The sequence below is a fragment of the Argentina silus genome (assembly GCF_951799395.1).
Source record: "Argentina silus genome assembly, chromosome: 7".
Classification (NCBI taxonomy): Eukaryota; Metazoa; Chordata; class Actinopteri; order Argentiniformes; family Argentinidae; genus Argentina; species Argentina silus.
In genome coordinates this window covers 19,830,602-19,850,832 of record NC_139661.1, presented here as the reverse complement: position 1 = coordinate 19,850,832, position 20,231 = coordinate 19,830,602, and the positions used below count along the sequence as shown (strand labels likewise).

At 43.5% G+C, this 20,231-nt stretch overlaps 1 protein-coding gene across 1 annotated transcript; it reads right to left on the bottom strand.

Annotated features, from left to right (window-relative positions):
- Window positions 1-1,356: 1,356 nt before the first annotated feature.
- Window positions 1,357-17,690, bottom strand: tmem161b (transmembrane protein 161B). Its single transcript, XM_083673706.1, has 12 exons — window positions 17,528-17,690; window positions 12,721-12,824; window positions 11,508-11,591; window positions 9,747-9,844; window positions 9,067-9,223; window positions 6,745-6,896; window positions 6,396-6,456; window positions 6,078-6,218; window positions 5,485-5,598; window positions 5,018-5,192; window positions 4,793-4,889; window positions 1,357-4,676 (listed from the first exon to the last, which is right to left on the bottom strand). Exons 1-12 carry the CDS (start codon window positions 17,528-17,530, stop codon window positions 4,390-4,392), a joined length of 1,473 nt encoding a protein of 490 aa, XP_083529832.1. The 5' UTR covers window positions 17,531-17,690; the 3' UTR covers window positions 1,357-4,389.
- Window positions 17,691-20,231: the final 2,541 nt, after the last annotated feature.

Sequence of the window (20,231 nt, the reverse complement as noted above, 5' to 3'; positions counted from 1 at the left end):
CTCCCTTTATGCCTAGTCTTTTTCTCACAATCAATCAAACACAATAGTAGAGTTCCTATTCTCTGTCAAGATCAAACCTCTTCAGATAATTCAGCAGTGTATGTGTGTGTGTGTGTGTGTGTGTGTGTAGCTCTCCCTAAAGTTCTCCATGGCCCTCAGTGGTGAGTGGACCCCCTCTGTATAGACCCCTCTCAGAAAGAAGAATGGACCTTCTCCAGTGGTTTGTTTTGGGAGCCTTCTCATTGATCCATCTGCCTCTGAATGAATGTATTGGCCCAGTTTTCGCCATTGATATGGACAATACCACTGATGGGCTGTATTCTTGGTCTCATTCCATCCCAAGAATGCCTTTCTTATAAGAGGAGTTGGAGGAGTGCATTATATTGCCACATTCTTCAAACCATTAGTACTAGAAAACGTTGAACTTGCAAAGAAAATGACTAAATCGATGTCAATTTCTACAAGGATTATTTTAGCTCACTACGTTGACACTTGCAAAACACATATTGAACACAATTGTAATGATCTCTCTGGTTTGAAATACAAAAAGGCACTTACAAAACAGACAAAATAGAGAGACCTTGGAAATCCTTAAACATGCAGAAGCGATCTATTTATGAGTGACATTATTTATTTGAGTAAATGATTGTGTATTTGACAGGCTGTGGTTATGAGGAAAAAACTAAGAAATCAGACTTTTTGAATAGGACGGCGACCGACATTTTACTTAAAAATAACAATTGGTCAACTGGTTACACATGCTATTAACATTTATTTCTGAATCAGAATTTGAGAAAGCCTGTATAGCTTTTTGGGAGATAGTGGTCCCTTTGTCAAAACAGAAGCAGTGGTGTATTTGGAATGATGATACAGAATGGAATACAGTGCCTTTGGAAAAGAAATGTGGAAAAAACAACAAAATGTGGAAAAAGTGAAGGGGTCTGAATACTTTCTGAAGGCACTGTATATAGCACTTCTCACTAGGTCTCAAAGCGATTTAAGTTGTATGAAGTAAAATCATCCAATCCACAGCCAATAACGTATCGTTAATAAATAAGGCTTTCAGAAACCTGAGAACCAGAGGGCGGATCAGCGGGGCCTGCCCACTCCGCAGCTGACAAAAGGGAGGGCCAAGAGCCGGACTATCGAGGAGTTTCAACGCCACCTGGGTGATGCCTGGCAGCCATTTTGGATCGATGAAGGGTGATCCATTTTGGATATCTGAAGAGGTGTTTCCAACAAGATTGCTGACATCAGATTCCCCACCAAAAGGCTACTTACCTCATTGAGACAAAACCAAGTGAACATGATCAGCAAAATATTAAGGCTAAAAAATAACACGTAGACAAAAGGAACTACAAAACAAATGCCACTTTATTCAAGTTAATCTACAGCTTTCAAGACTCAGACAATGTATAAAATCAGTCAATTTTCATCTCCGTAAAAATAAGTAGTTATTTGCCTGTTTAAGAGTTTACATAAAACCAAGGAACCTTTACACTTTACACACAGCATGCCAAAAGGAAAGCTTTTTTCTCAAAATTGGATTCCAACAGGACCGAATGACGCTGCTGTCGGTGTGGTTTTGAGGTGAGGAGAGAGGGGCACACAGAGGGAAAGGCAGAGAGGGACAGCAAAAGGAGAAATCTACATAGGAGTGTCTTTGGTAGGTAAGGCATCGTTTCTGAAGTTGTCCACAACGTTTTGTTGAATTGAACACTCTCACTTACATAGAATACCATTGTAACCCAGAGAGGGCAGGCTCATGTGTTGCACTGGGCTGGCCATGTATGATGAATTGATGAATTAATATCTGGCTTTGACAGACACTGTGAAGACTCATGACCAAACCTCCTCCGGATTAAGTCATCCAAGCGCTGCCCAACTTGATCATGATATTCTATGACCAACTTCATTACTACTGTAACTGTACCATACCAATGCCTGTCCAGTGACATCCAACTGCCACCCATTAGCATAGCTTATGAGAAGGGGTTTGTCATGGCTGGTTGTCCTCTTTATTCCTTCCTCTTGTGATCTCTCTAGCCTCAGAATACTTACAACAAACCTGTTTTTTTTTTTCGAAAAGTCAATGAATAAAAATTCTTGACATCGAAACCAAATTCAAAAAAGACATTGTAATGATTTTTAATTTATTAAGCACAAACTTAACCAGAAATAATAAATACATGGAAGAATAACGTTTCATAGCAATACCTTTCATACGTAACTGTGTGAACTCAGACATTGAGATAAAAAAGTAACACTCAAGATGTGACGTACAAACGAACAATGCCTTTTCTGGCTAATGGATTGTTAAAGTATCCCAGCTACTTCTCGATTGACATATCATAGGAATAATTAATCAAAATCAAAGATACAATTTTCAAACTGATTTGTCTTTAAGACATTTTTGAATTGATTACAAATCATTACCAAAAAAAATAAAGTAAAAATCACACTCTCCAATAATAGAATACATTGTTTGGTGTTAAGATTAGAAATGTGTACAGGCCACAAAAAAGAAAAAAAGAAAAAAAAAAGAAAAAAAGAGAACAGGGTATTCAGAGAAGTTGATAGAATCTTCCGTTGACCTTGTCACACAAAGTGTGGGACTGTTTCAAATATAGTGGATAGGTACTGTGAGGGGAACAGGAGGCAAATGCAGCTGTTAACATTGGGAGGATTAAAATTAACTCAGTCACACCAATCATTTTCATCATAAGAACAATCTAAAAGTAGGCAGGATTGATACATTCATTGTGTGCATACTCCCCATTTTTCAATGCAGAGAGAGAAACGAGTAGATAAGACTTTAGACATAAAAAAAAAAAAAAGTGTTAAAACCAAACAAATTATGATTTTGTCGTCATCTGATATGGTGCTGCTACCATGATGAAAGTATTCCATATAGTGTCAGCTTCAGGATACCAATTCAGGAAATCAAACCTTGAAGTTCAAGTAGACAGTCTGAGTGTCCAGAACCACCTGCCTACATTGCTGAATGAGCAGTGTGAGTGATGTGAATGCATCAGTAAGCTTATGAAATAGTGTGAAGAACACAAACCCTAGTGTATATGAATGAGTACTTCTGACTCATAATCACTGGATAACAGTCGAGCCATCTGTACTCCAGAAAGACAGAAGGCCGCAGGGGTGCTCTATGTTGAACACTAGCAGACACCAAACCATTGCTGGGGGACACTTACTTGGCACCTCTTTCAAATAAAAATTAATTATAATCTATGAATCCTTAATTTGATCCATCAAATAAAAACAGAAGAGTTGTTCTACTGGCCCTACAAGGGGTGGATGGGGAGGAGGAAAAGAGGTCATAGCTTATACTCAGTGGTTGGCATACCCTCTCCTCTCCATCAAAATGCCCTTTCAGGTTTATGCCAACATACAGCAGGGATCGAACTCGCATTCAAATGACGCACACATGCCCATGTACAGATGCACACACAGGTACACTTGTGTACGCATGCTCACTCGCGCGCACGCACACACACACACACACACACACACACACACACACACACACACACACACACACACACACACACACACACACACACACACACACACACACACACACACACACACACACACACACACACACACACACACACAGTTCCCTTGACCAGACTCCATGTGCTGCCCTCTCTTTCTGTCATTACAACTGGTCAGAAGGGGCAACATTCTGTCTCAGCTCTTTCAATATGGCTCAGTTTCTACCAGGGAGAGAATAAGGGGGGAGATAAATACTTCACAAATCATAACGAACACATAGCATTTAAAAAAAAAAAAACCTATGTTCGTCCTTAGTAGCCAGTCGGTTTAGACATATTCCACATTATTAGTTTCAAGTTAACGGGACTTCAATGAGGGATCTCCCCTCCTCCTTGTTCTCCTGCTCCTTTTCCAGTGCGACTCTACTACTTCGGGCTGTCTCCTCCCCAAACACGACGGGCAAGCAGCGGTGACCTTCCATTGGCTGGTTTAGCTCAACCGCCCATTCAGAACTCACAGGTTGCCCATCCCTCCTCCAGTCTCGACTTAAGACTTTACACACACACACACACACACACATACACACACACACACACACATTATAATTATTTTCATTCATATTAGTTCTCTTTGTTAAAGTTTGTGAATCCTGCTCTCCAAATAAAAAGGTAGTAATAAAAGAATGACAGTTTAAGAGTCATCCATGGAGGAAGCACTGGGGGGGGGGTGAACCAGGAGCTCTGCTGATATGGTCATGAGTGTCAGGGCTGGGCTGAGGGGAGGAGAGCTGTCACTAGGGCCCCACACAGTCACTTTCTGAATGGGCCAAGAATAGACCCCTGTGGGGCACCACGGCCCCCGTGGCGGGTGACACTGTTATGCAGCCATAAGATACTGGTGGTAGAAGAGGCCAAAGAGGGAGGTGGAGAACAGACAGGCAGCGATCCACCAGGTGAGGAAGGAGAGGACACCGCGGAAGAGCATCGGGCTGAAGACCGTCCGCAGGCCCCCGAGGGCTACTGCCAGCTGAGCCACTGACGCCTGTGCCTCCACCCCTGCATCTGGAGATGCTGTTGGTGCTGCTACCACCGTGACAGGGTCAGAGTTCATTTCCAAAGGGCAGGGGAGGTCCTCCTCAGGGTACACCCCCCAGGAGTGCCCACCTATAACAGAGAGGGAAGATTTCGGGCAGGAATTAGTACCATGGTGGGTTAACAATCGGTTATGAAGGTCAATCATTTATGGAATCGATATTATTATTTCTGATGGCCAAACTCACCTAAGGTTTTTAGCAGCAAGGTTGTATGCAGCAACATCACCAAGGGTGCCATATACTGCAGTGCGATCACACACAGGTAATAGAAAACACGTGCCACCTGAGAGCGGAGGAAAAAAGAAAGCAAAAGAGTCACAAACTGTTAAGAAGACTACACTACGCCATTGTTCCTCTCATACATTGCACATGCATCTGACCGACGATTGGCCCGCCCATGCCGCCACTCACCATCTTCTGTAGGTCGACTGTACTGATGCGTCCTGCCTCCTTCTTCATTTGATCCACGCCCTTCTTGGCCAGGTTGAGGTAGGCCTGGAGGTGGTGCCTCATCATGGCCAATCGCAGCACACACAGCAGCAGGATAGCCCATAGCCGCAAGGTATCGTACGTCTCCTCAGACATCCTGGTAGAGAAGCAGTGTCAGAGAGAGTGTTAGTGTGTGCGAGGATTAAAAGAAAGGAGAGAAGGGTGAAGGAGAAATGACTCAAAAAAACAAAAAAAAGATACATTCTTTATTGTAAACGGAGGCCGCTTGACATGATGCAACTTCTTGAAACTTTACATTTTGGGCAGGGCTGATTCGTTTGACCTCGAGTTTGGTGTGCTTTCAACAATGTGCTTTATCGTGATAGCAACTAAAAGAGACACAAAAAGCAGAACGCCAAATAAATAAGACAAAGAGTTTGTTAACTTACAAAGGCACACCATCCTTCCCCAGGGTAGGGTTCAGGAAGTAGTCCTTAGTTATGGGCTTAACCCACAGCAAGACCATAATAAGAGGAGCCAGGAAGTTGATATGAAGCAAGGTCCTAGGGGAGAGGAATGGGGAGGGGGGGAAACAGTCAGGTACAAAGGTACAGTAGCCTCAGGCATCAGCTTGGCACCATCCAGGAGTGCTAAAGAGCACAGGGTACATCAATAACAAAGCATTTCCCATCAACTGTCCTCAATGTCTATTGATGCGGCTCCTTGACATGCTACTAGCACCTTCCATTATATGCTACAGTACACCCCAGTACAGTGTGTATAGCTACCGATTTATCATGGTCATTTAGCACTGTCTTTAAGCTGAAACCTACATACTGGTCCTTTAAGAACATCATCCACAGGTAAGCCCTATAATTAACTGTGGCGTTGACACGCATATTGCAGCCATCCCGAACCCAAGGCACCATATTGACATTCAAACAGACCTAACCCTGCCCACCCATAAGGATGGGAGAAGAACAACTGGGTTGCTGTGGTCCGGCGGAGTGAGGCCTGAAAGGGAGAGAGGGGGCCGACTCACTGTGTGAATTTGGCTGTGGTCAGGTTGAGGGCGTCCAAGTGCATCTGGGCCAACCGCAGGCCAGGGAAAGTCAGGAATGCACCAATCAGAGAGCAGAGCAGAGCCAGGATCAGCTTGAAGGTGAGTTTGGATATCGGGCCCCTGGGGAAAATAACATATCAGGGCATTGTTTGTCTCTCATTCGTATAACATACAAACATAAACAAGTACACTCTCTCTATTATGTTAATTTGAATGTTGACTCTTTAATGTAGTAGAATAATAATAATAATAAAATTCGACTCTTGACAAAGGCACATAGATAATGCTCATACTTACTGGGAGTCCAGACCCTGGTTCTCCAGAAAGTGTAGAGCGCTTTCAGAAAAATTTGCAAAACCTAAACAAAAATGAAAACATGTATTACGCAGGTTCTTACTTAGAAAGTGCCGGGTAAAATGACCTGATATTTGCAATGTTATCATTACACATTGTTTCTTTTAGACTCACTAACTCACCTCTGTGTGCCATTTAGTATTGGGTCATTACCAACTGTGCTGTAATCACTGAAGTCAGCACCAGAAAGTACCCCTTGCTACCAAATACTTACTGCATAGTTACATAGTAAACACCGGGTACACAAGCTGCAGTAAAACAAAGGATTACTGAAGGATGACAGGCCACTCACCAGTCTCCAAGCCAAACTCCAGGTAGTTCTCAGTGACGATGAGGATGGCCATGGCTTTGACGAAGAAGAAGAAGCCAAAGGTAATGCAGAGCGAACGCTCGCCGCCTTCCTCCAGCTTAAAGTAGTGGGCCGTCAGGGAGAAGAGGGCCTTGCTGAGGGGCCAGAGGGTTAAGGAAACACAACAGCAGGAAAAACCAGGCTGATGAAATTACGTATGAATGTGAATCATATTCCTCTGCAGGGCAGCTATAAACAGCGCCGCCCGCAAGCATCAGAATGAATAAGGAAACAGCCTGTATCTTACAACTGCATGAATCACGTCTTCCTTTTTACACTATTCAGGATAGTGTAAATCGGAAGAGATATCGCGGTATCACACACTCTTATCGATATCGACTGACTTCAATATCATATCGATAATGGTGCCCACCACTACCACTCGTTAACATCTGACAAATAGGAAGTAGTCAGTGTACCTCACACTGAACCCTCCGGCCTACACACACAGGTACTGTAGGGCTGTGGTACATTAGTGGGGGTCTGCCTGCCTCAGTACTGGAATGGCCTTTTATGCCGTTCCAGGGCTGCTGTGGTCCAGGGACACAGCGTGCTTCCAGAGCTGGCCTTCAGAGGTGAACCTCTGCCTTTGTTGAACATGGCCTAGTGGTGACAGCAGGCCAATGTCGCTGTCCGTTTTAGGAAGAGGTAATGAATCTGATTGGGTCCCCTATTCTGGGGTTCATATCCTGAATACTGAAGGTCGATTATAAAAGCTTCCCGACAACTTGGAGTCTAGCCACTCTCAAAAGAGCAATGCACTGGCCTTGTCTGAGCTGTTAGAGAGTGAGCCACTAATGTCAGTTCAATAGACAACGAGACCAGGAGAGCCATCAAAAGCATTCCTGCCTTTCCTGTTAAAAAGCTTCTGCTAAATGACTAAAATGTGTGGTCCTCTGTGGCTCAGTTGGTAGAGCATGGCGCTAACAACGCTTAGGTTGTGGGTTTGATTCCCGCTGGGACCATATATACTGAAATGTATGCACTCACTGCAATGAGTTGCTTTGGATAAAAGCGTCAGGTAAATGGCATATACACACATACAGTACCAGTCAAAAGTTTGGACACACCTTCTCATTCAATGGTTTTTCTTTATTTTTTTCTACATTGTAGATTAATATTGAATACATAAAAATTATGACATTTCAATATTAAGCCACAGCAATATGTTTCTCTAAACTTCAAGAGTTCAAGTTCTGTGAAGTCCCACTCTAATGCTGCAGTCTTATCTAATCTTATCTAAGTCCCACTTCATCACAGACATGTTAGACAGATTCACAAAGCAAGTCATCTGGCTACAGCCACTGTGTCTCCAAAACTCCCAGTATATATACACACACACACACACACACATCATCATCATCATCCACCCAGCCTCTTCCATGCTCCCATCCATCCCATCCCCTCCCCAGTCAGTCTCTCCATTTCCCAGGCAAATCAGTCCGGTGGGCTGTGAAAATTGGGCCTCCAATCTTCCGCAGCAGGCAGGAAATGGGTGCGCAGATCCCCGCACTCAGCCAGGGAGCGTGGGAAAAGATTGATCCCTGCAGACTGTGGCGGGGGGATAATGCGTATGATTTGGTGACGCGTTTGGCGGAAGAAAGTAGCAGGTAGCAGGCAGACATGTAGTCACCGGGAGCTTCGCCTGTCAGTTTACGGCCACTTCAGTGCCAACGGACGGGCGGGCTGACTGCTGGGGCTCTCCCACGGCTGAAATGGAGCTCAGGCATAATCAAGGCTCTCTGATTTGTTCGCTCTCGCAGACAAATGGATGTTAACCTCCCCCACCAACAGGTAGGAACAGAGGGAGGGTTCGAATGAACGTGGAATGAATAAAGTCAAAGACGCTACGAGAAGCTGTGACTAAAATTAAAGGTTTAAAAAATATCAAAAGTTTGGACACACCTTGCCAAGAGTGTGCAAAGCTGTCATCAAAGCAAAAGGTGGCTACTTTGAAGAATCTAAATTATAAACCATATTCTGGTTTGTTTAACACTTTTTTGTTTACTACATAATTCCATATGTGTTCCTTCATAGTTTTGATGTCTTCAATATTAATCTACAATGTAGAAAAGAATACAAAATAAAGAAAAACCATTGAATGAGAATGTGTGTCCAAACTTTTCACTGGTACTGTATATATATTTGCTCTGGCGTATCCAACATCGCCATCACAACGGATGTACTTCAACACCGACAACCCATGCCCTTGTAAAAAGTGTTATTTAGGTGTAATGTGATTGATTGACTGACATAGAAGGATACATGACAAAGGCCAGCACGAGCAGGCACCACACCACGCTGATGTTCATCTCTCCAGTGGGCTGGGCCACGGCGTAGTACAGCTCTGTGATCAGGTACACCAGCGTGGCGGCCACTGTGAAGTCCACCAGCCATTGGAACTCTGGGAAGTAGTGCAGCGCTGCAGAGAGAAGGAGGGACGGCATTATTATTATTATTATTATTATAAATATGTTTTTAGGGCATTTCTACTTTATTGGGGATAGAGACGGTAGAGATTGACAGGAAGGATGGGTGAGAGAGAGGAGGGATGACATGCAAGATAAGTCGAGGGTCGGAATCGAACCAGGAACCTTGCGATTACGTGGTAAGCGCATTAGTGTTCTACGCCGCTAAGCGCCCCCAAGGGACAGCATTATTGATTGAGAAATCATTTCTGAGCCAATACGCTATTAGATATTTCCCTGATAATATCGCTAGTTAATGCTATACAATGTCAGCAATAAATACATTATCTGCCCCATGCCCGATAACATGCTTTTAAGCCATTATCTGCTGATTACAGATATGATGGCCGAAATATCGCGTATCGCTGATTGCAATAGGCTAATATTCAGAATGGAGAATCTGGGGAACATCAAAATACGTCAGGACAGGTTTGGGAAATGTTCAAACAAAATCCAAATCGATGTGACAGCTCATACCTAATGTGTCTACCTCCGTGATACACTTGGTCTCCAGCTGCAGGTCAATGTCCTTGGGAATGGTCACAGGCTTGTTGTCTATGTGGCCATTGTTCCTCCTGGGACAAAAGACAGAGCCACAAATCAATAAGAGGAAGAAATTTGAAGAACATGGAGACAATATGCTGTCAATAACGCAAGCAGCTGTAGTATAGCAGCATTGCACAGGATTGTCCTGGTAAACTGGTCACACTCCAACCTTGAATGAGGGAAGAGCAAATAAATCACTGCTATGTTCGTCTGCTACCTGCCCTAAAGTGGAGCACAACATACATCGGACTAAAATCACACACTGACCTGAATGAGGACATTTGGGCATCTGTAAGAACCAACAAAAAGCCAGGTGTCTCTCTGTGACCTCAACCATGCCGTACGGCCGCTACACCTGGCTGGCCTCATGCGGTTTTCCTCAAACTGGCGTCTATATACCCGCCAAACAGCATCTAGCACTGATGTGAGCTCTTTGTATTGAGGATTAGTGGAGAAAGATAATCCCATATATTTAATAAATTAACAAAAATTAAATATTTTGTCAAAGGGCTGTATTTGTCTGAAGCGGGTATGTCCAGGGATAAATACTGCAGACTGCTGAGAGCAGTGGGATGGGATAGGGGGGGCCTACGGGGGCGATGTGGGGCTGGGGCTGGGGCCAGCTGTTCCTGCAAACCTTTCTTGCTGGGCCTCCCTGACGCGCAGGGGGCTGTGTTTGTTCAAGAGGACAATACCACGACGAGAGACCAGGGCCAAACATGCCCTTGACAGTTCTCATCTCTGGGGCACCTGACTGGAAAAAAACAAAAAACGGGGGTCTTGGCATCACCCCTCTGCTCAGGGAGTCAGCACAGAGACAAAAGCTGCGGAGCCGCATGCGTAGCGAGAGCAGGCAAAAGGACAGTGGTCCGTCTTTTTGTGCTTTGCAGGATTAGCAAAAGAGTGGCGTTGAGCTCCGACCTGCCCCAATGTAGACTAAAGAATCAGATTAGGCCACAAAAAAAAAAAACAGGGGCCCCAAGGTGGAGTCTGGATAAACGTGTGGGGCTGTAAGAATAAGGTTAACGTCAGTGAGTTCAATTCAACAGTTTGAGGACATTCTACGTCGCCATGGCGCGGCTTCTGTTCGAGGCGAGCGGCAACACAGATTACGAATGAAACGTGTCATTTGTCACTGACGAATCACAACCATACAGAGGCTCCTCTGTTCATAACTTGCTTTAGGAACATTGTCCACATAGTCATAGCTCCTACTTACTTAACCCTGACAAAGAACTGGTTCTGTTGGAAAGGTCCCAACCTCATGTATACACAACTGGAATGTGATGGCTGCCGATGGCTTGGTCTGTCTATCCGACCGACCGACCAACCAACCAGAGCTTAACCAAATGAACCATCTAGCTAGAAGACAGGACCCATTCTAAGCTAAGCTTAGAGCGCCAAGCACTTGGAAGAGAGACAAAACAACAAAAAGAGACTTCAGTCCTCAACAAAAAGAGACTTCAAACAAGCCTTAAACGAGTCTCCTCAACACATCAGCTTCATCTCTGCGCTGACGGGCCTGTGTTCTCTGTCCCTCTGAAATGTCTGGGTATCGTCTTTTTATTTCTCCCTGATGAAAGAGGCACCACTCGTACCCCTCTGTGCTGCCACTGCCACCCCCCCCCCCTCTGCCCTCCCCCCCCCACTCCTCTGCCCTCCCTCCCTCCCCCACCCATCCGCCCAATCTACCTGTCTTTCTTGTTTTTTCCTTTTTGTTGTTTTCCGGCGAGGCTCCTCAACTCATCTTCTGTGGGGTGCTGGTACCACCGCAGACTGAGAAAGGAGAGAGGGAGGAAGCAAGTGAATAACACAGGCAGGCTGTGGTCTACAGCGGCGATCCCTGATCCTGGAAATCGTCAGTTAAATCAGATTTTGCATAACATGTGCACCTTCAGGAAGAGTATGAGGAGTGACATTACATAACTCCTTCATATTCCTTCAGGTATCAGATTGACTGTTAATAGCTTGTTGTTCGAAGCAAAGATAATAGCAAAATTACAGACAAAACTAAGCTTTTACAACTGTCCATATCAAAAATGCATAAATACACTTTAGTCAAAATGCCTTTAAGCCTTGATGTAACATGATTATGAGCATCAATTGGCAATTGAGAAGGACCTTTGTGGGAAAAAAATCTATTTCTCACAGCATTAAGCATATTGGATGTTTTCAAGTGTTCTAATACACTTCTACAAACAATAGCTAGCGGGTGTACAAAGAGGGTAGTTTATCACATTCCTTGAGGGCCGGACTTAAAACAGAAACTAATTTAAGTGCAGCCTTTTGAAGACTAACATTTCAGGCAACCTCTTTAACTTTGTTTAGAGACCCACTTGTCACTGGCCCTGAGAGGCATATGTGTGTGAGGGAATGAGGGAGGGGCGGAGAGAAGGCTTGTTTTTCATGTTTATTTATTTATTACGGGAAACTTAATTGCGGAACTCTCTGGAGCGACACTCCGGGCCTCCTGCTTGGGCAAAAGTTTTTTGAAAAACTTCAACAGCCCTTGGAAGAGGGGGGGAAAAAAAACAAAAAAAAACAAGCACTGATGAATTATTAAGTGTTCTGAGAAGCTGTTTACTCAAAAAACACATATGGAGCTAATTAGGCGAAACGAGGCGGGCGTTTTATTTTTATTCATCCAGTCCTCTCGGGTCGTCCCAATATTTGATGATGCCCTTTGGTCTTTCCAATGCAACTTAATGATGAAATATTTGAAAAACTCCCTTTCAGCAAACAATGAAAAAAGGAGACTGTTTACAAGTAGAGCAAAACACTCTGTTCCACATTGTTAGGACTCCTCTGAAATAAACTGTTCCGAAGGCAAACTACAGAGGAGATTAAATCGGGGGAGGTACTTAGGACACTGTCAGAAACGCAGGTAGAGTTTGTTCTACATTACCTGCCACTGCAGAGTAGCCATCTCGCGAAGGAATAATGAGGTATGATCTTCTGAATTACGCTGGCCATTACCATGGTAACCACCAGCTGCACACCGATCACACCCTGAGGGAGGGAAAACAAATCAAATCATATTCAAATAGGAATTGGGACCGAAATGACATGCAGTTACTGCTCTCTGGCTCCACATAGAGATAAGTCATTTCATGTTTCGTCTTGTCAGAATAATGTCTAAATGTAATATGGAATTCCATCACTCAGACTTGCAGCTGTATTGATCAAGTGGCAGCAACATTGAGAATAGCTTGGTAGAATCAAGAGGGGGAAAAAACCCCACCATTCCTGCATTGGAATCTATTACCATTTTTATAATGACTCACCCAAAGGGAGTAATCAGTGGTCTTGGTAAAAAAATAAAAAAGACCGGCTCTATAAGCGCAAGGACATGGCAAACTACGGCAAAAACCGCTCAGTCGGCACAACGTATTTTCAAAAACAAGTGAAACAAGGAGGAGGGTACTAGCCCAACCAGAATCGGCCGAATAAGAACACACATTTTAGTTTTTCAAAGCAAATCGTTTGGCTACATTGCGCCTACCAAGCGTGAACCTGGGTCCAGAAGTCCTTCTGTACTAACATACTTAACTAACAGGCCTACCGCTCACCTCACTGCTTCCACCACTAAGCATCTCTTATTCAACTCCTAGAGACTGTGTTGGATGACCATGAATACTGTTGACCTCTTTTCACGTTCACCAACGTGTCTGGAGAGGCAACGTTGGGGCGTTTTAAATCATCCACCTCAGATCGCCGTGGCAACCAGCCACTGCACAGGTGCTTCTCAGAACCGATCTACATGAGGGGGTTCTAACTACATCGCTGGCATGTCATGAAGTACAGGGTGGTGTCAGACCAAGAGGAGGACATAGGTAATTGATGGCCGCATATTCTATGCTGAATATGATTGTCCTGCAAAATGAAAGGGCAGCGGGGTGACGCGGGAGGCATCGACTGCTCCACAAAGCCAATGACAATGTTCTTCAACCTGTGTGGGTGGCCTTCCTTTGGGATTTGATTGCATGGTATGCTCATCTACTGGCATAACAGGGATGTTTGCACTTGATTGAATATAATTCCAATGGGTGTAAAACGTGGGCTGAAAGTAATAACACAGGCTAGATCTAGACCTACTCTTTTCAGTGATAAAACGTTGCCATACATGGTCTTAAGTCCATATTCAAGAAAACTCTTATTCTGTAGCACGGAACGTCACAAATGTGTTCACTGCAAGCAGAAGAATGGCAGCATCTCGTGTTTGCATTTTGATTAGTTGTACATCCACTTTGGAAAGGTAGCCTAGTGGGTGACCTTCAACGGGGACAAAGAGAGGGAGAGAGATTGGGCTAGGCTAATTGTCCCATTGAACACATACCTCTAAACTTAATGTGAGCTCCTATTCATAAAAACCCAAAACATGGATACAACTTTTGAACTGAACTGACTTTAGGGGACAACAAAAGAGAGGTGAAGAAATCACTTTGCAAAACTGTGCCTTAAGTGAAGAGTTCACCTCATCCATGTTCTCTTTCCTCCATGCTTCCTGACTAAGGCTACTTTCCTTTGAAGATAACAGTTATGGATTTTTGAGGGGAGAGCAACTGAGGAAATAACAAAACAATTTCCTGTGCCACTAGAGGAGTTGTCGCACATCATGTTTTCGGACATGAACCAATTTTGTACAGGAGACACACAGCCTAAACCCAATTCCCAGAGGGATTATTGGAAAAATATTAGGAAACAATTAAATAAAGCTTAGTAAGCCACTTATGATGGTACACTTCCAATTCGCTGGCAATTCAAGTACATTCCCAAAGAAATAAGGTCTCCAAAATGCCTATTTAGGATTGTTTTCTGTTTCAGTCTCATACTGTACAGCAGTAAACTTGCAAACACGCACACCCCTCTTCTCTCCAGTTAAAAAATATGATATACAGCTGCAATAACAAAAAAGGGAGACCACTTTATTGGTGTCTTCGAGGCAACGGAGCACATCCACAAACTGCCATCAGTGTAAGAAAACCAAGTGTCTTGTCAAACTGTGGACCTCTCAGTAGCAGTGATGCTTAGCTAAGGACACCAAGCTAAGAACAGTCATCAGTGAAATTGCTGGTCCTGTGATAGCTAGCTTTGGCTTTAGCTCAGGAGGTTCAATTTCAACCCCGTAGCCTACATTCAGACTAATATTCACTCAAACTTAAAAAGGCAGAATCAGCTCTTTATCTTTACCAATGTAGAGTGACGACACTCATGTCCTCTTACTCCATCCACTGGACTGTGTCATGTGATAGTCTATCAGGGACCTGACTTTCTAACAACATTGTTAGCACCTGACACAGTCAAACACCACATCCCACCCTGATCCATGCCCTCTCCCCTCTGAATACATAAAGAGGTGCTTAGGGAGCCGAGGGACTGCATTTTCCATCAGCTGGGGACACTGTTACCCCCAGAGAGGATATGAGGTCATAAACATGTGTAGGGGAGAATAAATGTGAGTGAAAGTGTGACTGTTTTACAATGGCTCTGTTGTGCATTTTTATTGACTAATTTTACCAGACTTTCCTGTGGAAGAAAATACTCAACGGCTGAATCTGCTGACGTGGCACCTTCCCAGAGCCCTGTGAGCGTCAACAACAATGCAGGTTACAGAGAAAATAAGTGATTTAGAGATCTCTAGTTCTCGGATTCAGAGAGGGATCTGGTGAACAGTGCAACTATCGGATCAAAAGGGAGGGAGGTCAGCAGTGGGCAGACACAAGTAAGGAAGGGAACAGATGATGGATATGTTAGAGGGGAGATGCGGGAAGGGGGAGGGGGACAGGGGGGTGGATGGATGTTGAGACCCCAGGAACCACACAGTGTGATGTGCATTCTTTAAGCCAAAGTCAATACTTCTACTGGAAGCACAGAGGGGGAGTGGGTCCCAATTTATGTGGCAATTTACACTCTACTTGCGTCTTGAGACACGTGACCTCTGGTATCAGACAACACCAGGCAAGAGGGAATTTCACTTGAAAGTACAGTATGTTCAGGATATATGGGTCAAAGGCGCGCACGCGCACACACGCACACACACACACACTGACCGTTCTCCATAGGAGACTTTCACATAGCCCTACAAGGCTTCAAGGCCTGGGGAAATTGAACCAGCATGGACTCTCTTATCTTGCCCAGTCCGCAGGAACCCCTCCACAAAGGGACCAAATGAGGGCTAAGGGGGGGTCCCAGTGGAAATAACCACTAGCTCTGAAAGCTCAATCGTCCAACTGCCACCTTGCCCCTGAAACCAACTGGAGACCAGGGAGGTTATACCATCTCCACTACTCCTTTGCTCTCCGGTTAAGCTCTCTGACAGTTGGTGGGTTAAGTTGAGGTTATTACCAGGACACCCAATAAATGTATTATTTTCCTGTAAACTGGTCATTTATCCACCCTACTTCACCCTACTCCTGCAGGGGCGGAAATGAATGGGATCGTATGCACTCTTGTCAATGTTTCTACTGCTTGTCAATGAGGAGTCGTGTTGACCGCGTCACAGGTGCAGCGTGACAGTGCCACCGCAGAGAGCCAGGGGCTAGTTAGAAGACATCCTGGATAATGGAGAGCAGACAGCCAGCTCTCTCCAATACTATTACTCATCACTCCAGCATTTTTCCCTCCAACTAGGCTAACCATAAGGGTTACCTATGCAATACTACAGATTTAACTTGCCATGTCTTCTGCATTGGGCTTTCACTGGCCAATTTGAAATGTACAAATGTAAAGCCTATAGCCTATAACCTTTTCTGAGAGGAGTCAGCTCTCAATATCCATGAATACTAACATAAATATGTAAATGCTAATGTACATGCAAGACACTTAGCATGTTAAATACACATCAAATTATTTTCTCAGAACAGCTAGCCTACAACACCCCATTCACCAAAAATAAAGAAATTGATAACAAGACACAAGTCTGGGTCTAGAAGAACTAAGGGTGTTTTGATCCTGGATGTCACCTAGGCCTACATTCTGCTTCAGTTTGTTGCATTTGTTGCATTTCTGGCTGGCAGTGCCATGGGGGAATGGGCCTGAAACTAGCAGCCCTGAAAGTTGGTCTCCACAGGTTTCTCTAGAGATTTGAATCTAATATGCCACCTCAATATAAAGAAATAAGAGAAAGTGGAATAGGGATTCAGTGGGATAGATTCAATATCACAGCACCATTTTCATGATAGAGATTGACCTACATTATGATTTAACCTAGACAAATCCTTCACAAACAGAGGGCATTCCGAGGTCAAAACGAGTCGGTGTCCAGGTGAGGGACACACCTTTTTCATCAGCCTAAAAGCTGGACTTTCTCAATGAATGGCAATTTCAAGGTGAAGACAGGTAAAACAACTGGTAACGCGGGATTGTACTATCTGAGAATCAGTCATCACCCGCACCAGAAAAGATGATGGATTAGCTATCTATATTCATATATACATTTGACAGCCACTGACTGCACAGGTGTAGCGTGCTAGCTACTAGCAAGGCGGATAGCTAGCAGCATGCTAGCGAGCACAATTACACTGACAGCATGTATGCATGGTTGAAAACTCTCGAAAATATTGAATTAGTATAACGGGTTTTGGCAAAGTACAGTACAGATGAAAAAAGGTGTTCGTCATCCATTGCATTGAAGGTGTCGTTCGCTGTCTTCAAGCTTGCTGGCTGGTGATCAAGCTAACGGACTAGCCGTCTTGCTAACCTCTCATACTCACCATGTTGATGCAGTGGAGCTGAAATGGACTCAACGCCGACAAGTGTCACACTAAGCACCCCGAGTCGGAAATCTAGCGGCGTGGAGCACATAAGCCTTTTTAACGTTGGTGATATTCAAGTGTAATTTATGGGTAAATCATATAAGCACCCATTCCAAGCAGGTCTATTTCACATCGCCTGTCATCAATTGATTCAACCTCGGTTCCCGAATGTTTTCAACTGCAGTAGAGGTCACGCTAAGACTCTGGGTAGATAGGCGTAACTAGATATGCCTGATTGCCAAAACAAATATATGGGCGTTGCTGTCTTTATAACAAAAGGCTAATGTAATTCTTTATTCCCTATGAATTGATATGCAAATGTATCTATCAACAACAAATGCGAATTCATAATAATGCATGCAATTCCTTCATTGTGTGTAGGCACTCTACAGATCACCGTAAACGTACTATAGGACCCCCTAGAACGGAAGACGTGAGATACACGTGACTTTTTTTTTTTATGCCGGTCTGTCTGTCAAACGAGAAGGAATTTAGATACAGAAAATGCTTTATATTTGATGTCAGTGCCACTTAAGTTTCAATGAATGTTTACTTCATGAATGGTATATAAATATGTATGTGTATTTAGCAACTTATGGACGTAGGGGCTGACAGTCAGATGAGTGCTGTGTTGTACAGGCCTGTGAGCTGTGACAGACAGACAGGATAGGATAAAGAAAAGGCCTAATTATTCATCAGAATAGAAACAAAACACTTCACTGGGGGCATTATAATCAATATACTTTCCTCTATTGAACATATAGCAATAGATGACGTAGTGATGATTGAGGCTTGGTTGTGTTGGTGTGGTAGGAGGTGATGGGAATTTTCAGATGCGTAAAAGCATTACTTCTAGTCTGAATGTGTGTTCAGGGAGTCAAACTTTTGCTGACAAAAGTTTTAACATCACATAACACACATTCAGCACAACATCCTGGTCTGGTTCCCTCACCATCACGAACCAGAGCTGGCGGGTAACGCCAGTGAGAGGCAGGATAGTGGGCAGAGACCTCCTACACTAAAAACGGTGCACAAAAAAAGGCAAGGGCATAATACACAATGTTAGACAGGCTGCAGGATATGGTCTCTGTCCTAGAACCAGGCGAGAAGCTCTACCTTTGTGCCAGCAGTCATGCGGTCCTCTTAAGCTCCTGGTCTTTAATTTAGCACACACTCAGATTCCCCCCCCCTCCATCCCCATTTGTGAACTAAATGCACTTTATTGTACTGTGTTGCTGTAAATGTGTTGCTTTTAACTATGTATCTCTGGAAATGTCATATGGCCTACTGTTAGGTGTACAGTACCAGTCAAAAGTTTGGACACACCTTCTCATTCAATGGTTTTTCTTTATTTTTTTATTATTTTCTACATTGTAGATTAATATTGAAGACATCAAAACTATGAAGGAACACATATGGAATTATGTAGGAAACAAAAAAAGTGTTAAACAAACCAGAATATGTTTTATATTTTAGATTCTTCAAAGTAGCCACCTTTTGCTTTGATGACAGCTTTGCACACTCTTGGCAAGTTTGTGTCCAAACATTTGACTGGTACTGTATGTATCTCTGGAAATGTCATGTGGCCTACTGTTAGGTGTACAGTATGTGATATGTATGTGCTTTTATGCACCGAATTATATTGCCTCTGACGCCACAAAGTTCCTTTTGTAAAAGCTTAGCCTGGATTAAGGATGGTATTCGAAGACACAGAAAGGGTTAGTTGTGTGAATAAACGTTGACAGTCTGTAGAAATGGTTGTCACGAGAGAGGAATACTCTTCCTATTTCTCCAGAGAATGTTCAGTAAACATGTCCACTTAGTGTAGTGTTTACACCACACTGGTGTATTGTCTGTAGTACAGGTGTATAGGGTAACCACTGTCTGATGCTTAGACTATTTTGTCAATAAACAGTTGGAGAATTTCATTGCACCTCCTCTTATGCTGCTGTGAACTGGTCATAGAAAAATATAACTTTTTTTCTATTTTCAGCAAGGTTATGTCTTTGTGTACAAGGCATTGTACATAGACATATACATTTCCTGTAGGCGCATAGACAAATAGACAATGTTCTCGAGTTCCATAATGCCGTACCATGCTGTGCTAAAAACAAATCCCGCCAATCTCAGATGTATATCAATAAAATGGCTTCAATTATAAGAGAATACATATATTGTGTAAACACAACACTCCAGCCAGCAGTGTTTTCACAAGATTCTTTTAATTGATAGAAAGTACATGATGTTGGGCTGTTGTCTGTGTGTCAGTAAAAGGAAAACATTGTGTAACCTAGTAACCTACATGTTACATTGAAACAATCTGTGAGATTTGAGTAATTATGGCTTATAATCCGAGTGTCAGCAAATTTGAAGACTGAACCTTAAACATCCATTCTAAACCATCACAATTATTGCAATGATTCCTCACATAGTTATCAGCATCACAATAATATACTTAGCTCATGTTTTATTTGTATCAAAGGTAGCCTATGATAGGGTTGGAATGTGGAGTGTCGGAAGTGTGTTTGTCGGTGTGTTTGTGTGTTTGTGTGTTTGTGTGTTTGTGTGTGTGTGTGTGTGTGTTAAACACGGTGTGCTTAAAATATAATACTTTTCTGACAATATAGAGCTTTGTAGGTGAATTTGAATCACATTAATTTCA